We start from the raw sequence: 12,152 nt of genomic DNA on the forward strand, positions 1-12,152 counted from the left end.
TCAGCAAAGACCTGTCTCGGCGCCTAGCTGTGACTGTCGGAGCAGCGCCCCGCGGCCTTCGTTGCTCGTGAGGTTTGCTATCTGCTCTCATCCCAACGGGTACAGAGTTCCAAAGTTAACACTGGAGAATTCCAAAGGCACGTCACCTCCAATTCATCAACATGCAGTCCTAGATTCTAAACGTTCCTATACTTAATAAAAACAGGAATGAAGGAAAAGAGAACATAGGGTGAAAAAAACAGTATTTTGGAGAAATTTACTTGACAGCACTTGAAGCCCATGAGCCTGAGCGGATCCCGGATCCCTCCAGTCCAGTGGTGCGGTGGGGAGGAAGGTCTTTGGGAGATTTGCCTATGGTCTTCGGCAGAAGGCAGCAGCCACTGTCCAATGGCTACAATAATTTAACCATTTCTCAAATGGTGAAGAGGGGAAATAATCTTGAAAAGAAATAAGGACTCAACCAACTGATGAGAAATAGGTTTTCTCCCCTTTGTCATGTTTTCCTTTGTTATTTCAATAGAAGATGATTCCAGGTTTTTTGGTTTTTTTTTAAAATCCCAAAGAAATCCCATCTAACACTGCCCTTTGGAAGAAGAAAGAACACGTCACAATGGGGGCTGGTGGGTACATCACACATAAGATGAATACATTCCTCTTTCATATATAAACCAAAGGATAATATTAGTGCCATTATAATAAATCTATTCCAGATCTTGCCAATAACAGGAAATGGAAGGAGAAAGAGGATTTTTTTTTTAACACAAAGGAAAACCTTTGCCTTCTCGGGTACCGACATTAATTCACACAGTCAAACCCTCTCAGCCGACATACTCGGGCCTGAGGTAACTGATGGTGAAAACTGATGAAAGCAGAAAATCCTTTAAAAATGATACATACACACCTTAAGACTTGACTTTAACGTGCAGCCATAGTGACTGATGGTCCTGTTTCCTGGGCTGAGACACAGCTGGTGGCCAGGCGTACAGCACAGGAGATGCACCCTCACACCGCTGGGGGCCATGACCCTTCTTTGGACAGAGGTCTGATGGAGCTCCCGCGGACCTTCCTATGTGAATGGCGCCCAGTCTAGGAGTACGCAGTCTCGTAATTCCCAATCTCAGTTTCTTTGAAGTCGAGCAAGAACTGAAGATACGTATGAAGACTAGACTCTCTCCGGATTTTTACAACATTCCCCCACCTTTTATAGCTGTCCCAACCCACTCACATTGACAGGCGTGCTTTTGTAGTCACCAGTGTTGAATCTTCTCCAAAATACTCACAGCAGTGACTTTTTCTACTTGCATTTAATCAGTTTATAAAATGCTGATGTCCCATTTCATTAAACTACATAATTCCAGTAGCAAGTGGCTCAAGGAGGTTTGAGAACAAACACGCTGATCCTGTCAGCACCCAGTTCCACCCCTCGAGCAGGAAGACATGGGTGTCCTGGGAGAGAGTGGGCTGTACCAGCCGCTGGTGCCCAGGTGCCCCAGGGACAAGACTTGTGTTGACACGTACTACACGGGACTGTAGAAGGATACAGCAGTTAATGCAGTGAGTCAATAACATGGAAGCCGGCTAGAAAAACTCCTGTACTTGAAATCTTTTAAGTGTCTACTGCAAGAGTGAGTTTTCTTTTTTCTCCTTTATTAAAAAATTTTTATTGCAGTGCAGTTGATTTACAATCCTAGTTTCAGGTGTACAGCAAAGTGATTCAGTTATACATACACATACATATATATTTTTTCTTTTCAGATTCTTTTCCATTATATGTTATTACAAGAAATTGAATAGAATTCCCTGTGCTACACAATAGGTCTTTGTTGCTCATCTATTTTATACATAATAATGTGTGTCTGTTAATCCCCAACCCCTGATTTATCCCTCCCCACCCTTTACCTTTTGGTAACCATAGTTTGCTTTCTATATCCACGAGTCTGTTTTTGATTTGTAAATAGAATTTATACCTTTTTTTTAGATTCCACATATAAGTGATATATCATACGATATCTGTCTTTGTCTGTCTGACTGACTTCAAGAGTGAGTTTTCTTAAAAAGAGTTAGCTCATTAGGCTTTTGATCTAACCTGTTTTAGTATAAATATGCTTTCCACTGCCTTACTGCTCCTGGGAAATACCAATTCATACTCATGTTCCAAATCTCTATGGGTTATCAGCTACGTTTCAACCAATACTTAACTTCCACGGTATTCATAGCACCTTATGCTTTATCCAGGCAAATCCATAGCCTGGATTTGTTCTAGAGCCACGAGGAGGGTGGGAGGGGAGTTTATCCAAAGTCATAAGTCACAGGCCTTTTCTTCAGGTAGACACGGCTTATGCACATAAAATAACTGGGAAAATATAAAGCAGGTAATAAAAAAGCAACTAATCACATATAATCAAGTGCCCACGCCTAGCTGAAGGTAACTCAGTGCTGCAGGCAACAGAGACGCAATCGGTCAAGGCTGAAGGTCCTACAGATCTCGCCTTGTTTCCAACAAGATCAGGAACCGTCCCAACCCCCGGACGCTCTGGCCCCTCAGGTTTGTGTGTCGGTTACACAATTACTCGCCAACCACAGAGTCAGACAAAAGATATCACTCAGGGCACTTGCAGCCTCAACGACTTAACCCAGAATGAGGTAAAACGACATGGATTCCCCAGCACGTCCAGCTGCGCCCTCACCCCAGCCCTGGGTCTCCAACAGGGAAACTGGGGGAAGGAGGAGGGACCAGAAACGGTTCCTTCCACTCCACTCGCGCATTCCACGCCCCAGGTGTAGACAGGGCCACAGCAGGATGACTGATGCTCTCCTGATCAGAGGCCTGAATTAAGACCACAGCCTGGGGGGGGCAGGGTATAGCTTAAGTGGCAGAGCGCATGCTTTGCTTGCATGAGTCCTGGGTTCTATCCCTAGTACCTCCTCTAAAAATAAATAAATCTAATTACCTCTCCCCCGCCTCCACTGCCAAAACAAAATAATTAAATAATACAATAATAAATAAATAAAATATTCAAAAATTTTTAAATGTTACAAAAAGAAGTTTAAAATAAAAGCATTAAAAAAAAAAGACCACAGCCTGTATTAAATAAAAGCAAAATGACTCAGATATCGCAAACTTCTATGCATAAGGTGATTTTGAGTTCCTTTCTTTTTTTATGATACTACACACTTGCCTCAACCTGGCCCAATAGCAAGAGGAAACCTTCAACAGAGACCAACTACTTAGCATAAATGACCGCCTTCATTGCCATTCAACCTGTGCACACAGGTGGGGAAACCAGTGGGTCCAGGAAACCCGAAGGCTGCAGGAACAGGCTGAGAGGGGCTCCTGTGTGACCACAGGCAAGTCGTCAGCACCACAAACACATCTGCTCAACACCACACTGCTCTCATCCTCGTGCGCCCCGTCCAGCACTGCCCCGAGATTTCCCTTTCAGTTGCCTGAGACCACAGCCTGGAGCCTCAGACCCCACTTCCCCACGAGGAGCCGCAGAGAGCCACCAGGAGGCCCGCCAAGGTCACTTCAGCTGGCTGGAGGTTCACACTGTCACAGCCCCAGGAAGAATCCCATCTCTCCGAGCATCGCCTAAAAAATAACCTCATGGACCACCTGTCTCCCTCCAGCTCTACTCGCTGACCAAACAGCAAAGGAAGTCAGAGTGAAGCGGGGCTTCCGAAACAAGTGCCGGACGTTGCTCCGCCTAGCGCTCCAGCAACCCGTGCGGGGCTAACCCAAGCGGGGAGCCTAACAGCAAACACCACATTTTACTCCCATCAGAGGCCATTCTCATCACGTGTTTAACGGCTGAGGGCAGGTGGCAAGCGTCCCGCCCCGCAGATGTCACTCACCGATGCAGGCGTGGACCCTCACGGACAGCTGCGTCCTCAGGATGATGCTGTGCTTCTTGCCGCGCCTAACGGAGACAGGAGACAAAACATTCAGGGCATCAGGGGAGTGGGCAAGAGGGCGCCTGCCTGCTGTCAATCAACTTGAAGGTTCTGACACCCCCCCCCCCCGGGGGGAGGCTCCAGACAAGCAGGCACCTAAACAGAACAGGAACCTACCCTGAAATAACGTGACGTCACAGGGCCTTATGGAAAATGAAATAATAGAGTTGGACCCTTTGGACTGGCACACACATTTCACTGCCAAACCTAGTGGGCTCCACAGAGTGGTGCGTACTCGGGCCTGACCGTATTGGGAAAATTTTAAAATCTGTGCCCGAGAAGTGAAATCCCTGGCATGTAACAGCACAGATCTGCCTGATCATTCCCATGGCTATTTTTCACATGTTTTTGGATACAGGGGAAGGACACACGTAGTGGGGTAATCAGTAGGGCAGTCCATCAATTCAAGACTTGCAGCTTTTCCCTTCTGCTCTTACAGGAAGACCAGAGACCACCAAAGAGAGCAGGAATGTCAACTGGCACAACCCCTGTCTCACTCTTGCTTCCTTTTCACTTTTCTTACGAGAAAGGAAAAAGGACAGCCCCTCCCCAGTTCTCCTCCCACGAGGGCTCGGCCAGCTTTTGCACGGAAGGACCAAAGCCCAGAGCAGGTGAGGAAGATAAAGGAGTCCAGGCTACTTGAGGGTAACAAAGGCTTTGAGGTTTGGAGGAAGGGGGAACCAATGGACAAAGGTTAAAGGGAGCCAGCTCATCAGCCCTGGAGCAGGTGACAGTGAGGTTTCTCAGTGGCTGAAGTCCTCTCCCCATCAGGGCTTCACGTCTAAGAGTCTCCCTACACTCTCCTGCTCCCTGGTTTTGCGGTTGTGCTGGAGGAGACGGGGACACGAGTATCGTGACTATGAAGTCACAGGAGTTATATTACTGCGACAACTCTCCGTATCGTGACTCTCCGTATCGTGACTATGAAGTCACAGGAATTATATTACTGCGACAACTCTACATTTTATTCTGGAGACCAGATAAGAGGGAAAGCGTGGTTGCAAAAGTGGTTTTGGGGTGATTTTAAAAGAGAAAGGAAAACCACTTGCAGAGTGCTACAAAGGCACGCAGTTGCCCGCAACCCGGCAGCCCCTCGTGGGGAGAGGATCTGCCGTCACAGCCCCTTCCAGCGCCCGTGAGCCCCTCCTTTTCACTTTTGCGACGTGCAAGACACTCGTCTGGAGCTCACACAAATACAGAACACTTGACCCATCTCCAGAGGACAAGTTTGAGATTCCTGTAAACAGTCTTCTTCAAAACTTTCTTTCTCACACACAATACATCTTCTCTCTTGACAGCTCCAGTGTTGACACTCCTTCAATTCTTGTGATCAGATGAGGAAGAAAGTTCCCATTCAGTGCATGGAACTGAGTTAGTGAGCAGCCTTTTGTGTGAACCCGCCAGGAAAGGCGTTCTGGGGATGGGGGCAGCCGCCACCGGGTGTGCAACTCACCCAGAGCTGAGCCCGGGGCTGAGCTGGGGGCAGAAACCAGTGAACCCCTGATGATGATGGCCAGACCTGAACTATTATAACCAGCAAAACCCAAAGCCCTTGAATCTGGAGGATTTTCTGTAACTCCTGTTACTAGCAGTTACGAGTCAATAATAAATAGCAAATGAACAGATAAAATGCATGCTCTAGATGCCCAGAGGTGGGGAGCACAGGATGGCAGCAGAAAATATTTCAGAATACCTGAAGTTCTGAAGAAGTTCAGAAAGGGCCCACTGAGAGCCCCCACTTTATCTTCAAACAACTGCCAAGTTGCATTTGGAGGAAGTACTTCAGTTTTCCCACAGAATTCTCCAGTCCTGTGGTCACGTGGGGTTTCAGACACCTGCATGAGAGCTAGGGCAATCCTCTGAGAAGCCACGCAGCCCCACCCCTCTGGAGGGGCCATCTTTTCTCTGCTTGTGCATTGAGAAACCAGGCTATCGGACTGGTTAAGTTAAACCCTAATGGAATTTAAGAGCTCCAAGAACAAAAAAGGTCTACTTTTTATTAGCTTTTTCACTTTTAATTCCTCTGCCTCAATATTTCCACCTCCTTCCCTGCCTGCCCTTGTACGCAAAATCCGATGATGGAAGAAACCTGAGTGAAACTGGGAGCCAAAGGCTGCGGAAGCCCCCTAACACGGGATGAGGCTCCAGGCTCCAGGAGCTCCTGGCAAAGGAGGGGGCCCACCAAGGTGGAGGCGAGGGGGTGGTGAGTGCAGCCAGGTCCACAGAAGCTGTCCTCCCTCTCCCACCCGACTCCCGCTTTCTCCCACCTGTGGTGTGAGTACCACTGCTGTGCCCATTTTGCAGATGAAGAAAGCAAAGCTTGTAGTAATGATGTAACCTGCATAAAGTCATGTGGCTGGTGGAAACAGACCTGGGCTAAAAGCAGAGTGTCTGTCTCCACCATCACTCACACCATCTTGCCTTTTGCTGTACAAGTGCCTCACTCTAGAACCTTCTCCAGCACTTACTGAGGATAAAAAGTATCCTGAGGGCAAATACACGGAGCAAAGGATATTTTTCTGTGGCTGAATTTTCTGTTTCTGTAGCATTGCCAATATTGTGATTTATGCAAAGAATAGAAAAATCAATATAATGATTTAATGTAATACTACCTTAAAGATAGTAACAAAGTAATAAATTAACGATAGTAATAGTCTTAGTAATAGTCCTATGGTATTAATGAAAAAACGGGTCAAAAGAAGTAATTTGCTCAAATTTATATTGTAAGTACTGAAAACAGTACTGGGATCTTGAGATAGCATATACCAAAATATATGTTTCTTTTTTCTACTGCATGCCATCATGTGTTACATACCTTAGAAGGAAATAACATGGAACACTGATATAAATGTGTATGTCCCTGTGAAAGTTTACTGTGTATCATCAGAATAAACAAAGTGATAAAAAAAAAAGTGTCCTGGGTGTTTTTTAAGGAACTGGTTTAACCTCAATACTAAAATCTAACAAAGAGGACACATGAACAATTAAGATGCAAAGATCTAAGAAAACGTTGGCAAACCAAAGTATGCAATTTGTGAAAATAATAAAACAGGACCAAATACGGTTTATCTTAAGAATTCAAGAAGAATTACAAGAAGCCTATGTTTTATTTCTCTGTATCAAGTATCAGTGTACAGGGGACGCACATCAGGAGGCTCTCCAAATTAGAAAGCTTCCCTCCTTCCATTACTATATTTTCTAATTGATTAATGCTGACACATTAGAGAAAGATTGAGTGTCATGCATCTCTTTATATATGGCCATCTTGCAGCTAATATTGATTCTAAAAATCTTCTGATTGATTCTTTTGGCTTCTTCTACAGAAATAATCATATCAACCATTTTAAAATAATCATTTTATCCTCACTTTTCTAGTAAATATGCCTGTCTTCTGTTTCCTGGCTAAAGCTTTCAGAGCAAAATTAAATAATCACGGGTCTACTCTTCTCAGCCCCCAGTGGGATACTGTGTCAGTTTGGGTTCAGAAAACAATAATCATAATCGCTGTTAACATTTACAGAATTCTTATCTTGTGCCAGATGAGGCTCTAAGTACTTTATACCGATTCAGTCTTCATAAAATTCCTATGAAGTGGGTAACATTATTGCTGTTTTTAAAGTGAGGAGATTGAGGCCCAGAAGAGTTATGCAACATCGCTGAAGTCACATAGAAAGTGACGGAGCTCGGCCCCAACCCGGGCAGCCTGACCCCGGAGCCTCCCAAATGCTGCCTCCCAGATGGGTGTTCTCATGCACGCTCTCATTCCACACGTGTCCACTGGCGTCTACCCTGAGCTGGACTCTACACTAGGTGCCCAAGGGACAGTCAGCCTCGAGACAGCAACACAGAAATCCTGCCTGCCAGGCTGTCGTGCAGATCTCGGACTCACGACTGCAACGTCAATTCTCATCTGAATCTCCAGCCTGCTGGCCCATTCTACAGATCTCAGGTTTGCCAGGCCCCATAATGGCGTGAGCTAATTACCTGAAGTAACCCTCTCTGGGCAGACCAGGTGGAATGGACAGATTAAGCTAGATTAGACTAGATGGATGGACACCAAGACAGGTATCTTACTGGAGCTATTTCTCTGGAGAACTCTAACACCAAGTTGGGGTCTGCCTTAGGGGAGCTCCCGTGTTTCCAAAGTAAAATCAGTAAGAGGCTGTCAATGTCTGTGCCCTCGAGGCACGTTAGTGGTCCTTCTCTCCCTGATACCGGCAGGCTGGATCAGCGTCACAGCTGCCCCTCCTTCCAAACCCGCCTGTTTGCAGCGGAGTGAAATGGGAACGCACCAAGTACTAGACTCTGGTGACCCAGAGGCAAAGGCAGTTTGGTTTGACCCAAAACTCCCCAGGCAGACTCAGATTCCATTCCTATCAGTGCAGCCACTGCCAGGGAAACATCACAGGCCTCAGGCAATGGGGTGCCCACCCCCTAGGCCGATGCTACCCAAGCAGTGAGGGCACCAAAATGTACACTCAGTTCAAAGAGACTCCTACCAAGGCACACGTGCCAGGGATGTGATGGCACTAGCGCTGAAGGAACTGGCCAAAACGTCCATTTCTCAGAACTACCATAATGTCTATGGCCTTGGGAAAAAGATCTGGTTTAACCAAATAAGTCTCATAGAAACCCATATCCCCATCTCTCAAGGAAATATTTCTATAAGAATACCATGTAACATGTACATGTAATGTAACTTGCATTATCTTATTGAGTGGCTTGGAGCCAAAGGCTTGACTTTTTCTCACAATCAGTAGCAGAAATCAATGTCCCCAGATATTCCTCCACTCGAATTCAGACTCAGCTGTCATTTCAGTCAGGAGCAGAAAACACGTGTCTGATGATACAGCAGGAGCAGAGACTAGGGGCCGCCAGCAGCTGCCCCAGGAATGTGCCAGCCAGCGCTCTGCTGAAGAAGGATCTGAATCAGTCATCAGCTAGTAAAAGGGTGGTACTCGCGAAGATTGATTTGCTCAGAAGCTCAAAGGCTAAGGGAGCTAGTAGCCACTACGCTCATCTCCAGATGTGTTCTGGAGCATAAACTCCGAGGCCAGCTGTGCGATCCTGGACAAGTTCCTTAGCTTCTATGAGCCTCAGCTTCCTTGTCTCCGACACAGGCTAATATTATGCTTTTGGTGTCAGATCTAAGAAACGAAGCTTTACTCCTATTTTCTTCTAAGAGTTTTATAGTTTTAGCTTCTCCCCATCAGGTCTCTCCTAATGGGAAAGAAGGTTCTGTTCAACCACAATTCCCAGTTCCTGTGCAGTCCTACTGCCCCGCTGTCTCAGCCCCACCTTCTCTCCCTGCCCCATCTCCAGCTGCATCCCCCCCTCAAACTACTCTCTGCTTCCTCTCTTCCCAGGACACCGCAAAGCTCCTCTGTACCACTCCCTTGGCCTTGCCTTTGGCCTCTCACAACCCGAATTTTCTGTAGCACAGTCTTCTTAACTGCCCTTTCTTTGAAATTTTCTCCTGGCCGAGGCAGACACTGCAGGTTACCCACCCAATACCCATTTTCCTCTTTTGTTTTATAAAAAGAACCTGATTTTGCTTGTGGTGACAATGTACCCACCTAAAAACTATATTCTCCAGTCTCCCTGGCCACCAAGAGTGGCCGTGTGTCACAGTTCTCTTCGGTGAACTGTAGATGGAAGTTGCCAGTGCAGGGTCTGTAAAAACCCTTTAAAAGGGACAGACCCAGCTGGCATCAACGTTTGCTCCTCATCGTCCCCATCTAAGGCAGGGACTACAGAGGTGGAGGGTTAGCTGGACACAAGCCCACTGCCATGGTAGGATCATGGACCTAAGTTCTGGCCAATGGTATGTGAGTGAAAGCCATGTGCACAAGGAATGGACACGCACTCCCTCTGTCCACTTCCGTCTTCCTGGCAGCTGGGATGCAGATGAGAAGGTAAAAGCTAAAGCAACCACTCTGGACACAGAGATGGAATTTTCATTTTGAGGGTGGTATAGCTGCTCCACCAGTCCCAAGGAAGATGGCCTACATTTGGACTCTTACACAAGAAAGAAATTTTTACCTTTATATCTAAACTGCCATAATTTAGAATCTCTTGGTTGCATCAGAGAAAGCTGTACCCTGCCGAGCACATGACCTCCTGCGCTGATAAGACACTGGAGGGAGAGCAGCCGTATTGTAACTACAATGAAGCATGAAAGATGAAAGCTACAGCCTCAGGATGGCAGAGTAGAAGAAGAAAAGAAGCCGGGTTCCTAAGAGCATCTTGTAATCAACATATGGTCCCCCAAGTGGCCTAATTAACCACATCTTTTTTTTTTTTATTAATAGACTTCATTTCTTTAGAGAAGTTTTAGGTTTTCAACTTCTTTCCTCCAAGAGATCACCCCCAGTCTCCCTGGTCCTTGCTGTTTCTCCCCTGGGTCCCAGGCCAGTGTTCCTCACCTGGCCACCTCACACCTTGAGCCTGGCTGAACACAACCTCAGATGAACATGTGTCAACCTCTTCCCTCCCTCCCCAAACTGCCCCAACTCCACAGCCTGCTGCGGAGTGGTCCACCAGCTGTACACTCCCCACCTAACGTCCATTTTTTCCCTCCTGTTCCCCTCTACTCAACTAGTATCGCATCTCCAGGCTCACAGATCCCTCCCCCTCCTCCAATGGGCCAAGCCCAGTCCACCTGCCTCGGCCACCAGGTTCAGACCCACTAGAGTTCTGGAGGGAGAGCATGCCAGGTGAGAGTCACCCTGCAGTGGGTGCTGTTTCAACTAGAGCCAGCGTGTGAGCCTGGAACTGGTGACGTCCTTGCACGAACCAACCATGTCACCATGGGTGCAAACAGACATCCTCAGGAGAACCTGAAATGCCATTGCCCGGAAGCCCCTGGGGTGGCAGAGGAGTGCAGACCTGGAAATCAGTCACATCTGTGGTCCAGCTTGGCTCCACCATCTACCGGCTCTGCCTCCCTGGACATGTAACCTAACCCCTGGCCCTCCGTTGTTTCCAATGCAAAATGGAGACGATAATATGCAATCCCACGTTTGTGACGACTAAGAGAATGAACTATTAAACAGACACGCTGTGAATGAGGTGCCTGAGATGACACGGTGGCCGGGACAGCAGCTGCTCCATGGATGTTGCTTTCCTCCCTACTCTTAACTCAATACTGTGATCTAATATAGTAACTTTTTTTTTTCTAAGGTGCCATCTCCAAATCAGTCAAGTTTTGAGAAGAAAGAAAAAAATATCAAACAGCTCACGGTCCTCAAGCACAATGTCACTAGAGACGTTTTACAAATTGGCTATGATCTATGCTTAACACCCCTGGTATCTGTTTGATCAATGAGCCGTGAAGTCATCCCATTGGAGTGTCACCCAGCCTGAATGCTGACATCTGAAATAAACGAATGTCATTGTCAAATACTTGGTAAAAACTACAGCAATGGGATTTCCCCAAATCTATCAGCCTAATAATGTCAATTTTTTTAAATGATGATGAGGAGAGTCTGATGTGACTTAATAAGGAAACCCCCCTACGTGTGTCCAGCCTGTGGCAGGTTCCAGGGTCCTTCCCCACATGCTATTGGTGTGGCCCTTGGACCCACTCAGAAGACAGGAAGGGCATCCTCAGGGAGCCTTACTGGTTCCTACCAAGGACCCTGGTCCTGGCGCTCAAGATCAGGCCCCTCAGGAGTCCATTCTGGGATCCTGCCATTTACCTGGCCAGCAGGGCTCACTAAGTACCTATAACGTGGATCGAAAATGTTGGGCTGAATATTCAGCCAGGCCCAGTTCTGACCTAGCAAGATTCTGGCAGCAGAGAAAAGGGATAATTAAAGAGGGAAGGACCATAACTTGTGATGGGCGTTAAAGCCAGGGAAACCCAAGAAGTCATCACACACACTCGTGTCAGGTGGGACACTCACACCAAGAAGTTGTCCATTTTTCCTCATTTTTTGAGCCATTCATGAAAAATCAGCACTCTCAGATAATATTCATCTGACTGTAACCTATTTTTAGCTCAGGCAAGGCAGCTTCAAAACAACTTTTGGGTAGGTCCCCGAACACCAGGTCCAAATGGCTGGATGTTATTAGGAAAGCCACAGGAAGCCTCTGAAGGCTCCTCCATAGGAAGGTGATGAAACCAGAGATAAACCTGGCTCTGGATGAATGACGAATAGAAAGGGAGGAAGGGCCCCATCAAAAGGGCATTCCAA

At 46.8% G+C, this 12,152-nt stretch overlaps 1 protein-coding gene across 12 annotated transcripts in view; it reads right to left on the reverse strand.

Annotated features, from left to right (window-relative positions):
• Window positions 1-12,152, reverse strand: part of FHOD3 (formin homology 2 domain containing 3) — a 411,734-nt gene that overhangs the window by 341,459 nt on the left and 58,123 nt on the right. For all 12 annotated transcript variants that reach the window (XM_064481498.1, XM_064481499.1, XM_064481497.1 and 9 more), the window contains exon 3: window positions 3,856-3,920. In XM_064481498.1, coding sequence (XP_064337568.1) covers window positions 3,856-3,920 — 65 coding nt within the window. The remainder of the gene's footprint in view (window positions 1-3,855; window positions 3,921-12,152) is intronic.

Source organism: Camelus dromedarius, chromosome 32, assembly GCF_036321535.1.
Source record: "Camelus dromedarius isolate mCamDro1 chromosome 32, mCamDro1.pat, whole genome shotgun sequence".
NCBI lineage: Eukaryota > Metazoa > Chordata > Mammalia > Artiodactyla > Camelidae > Camelus > Camelus dromedarius.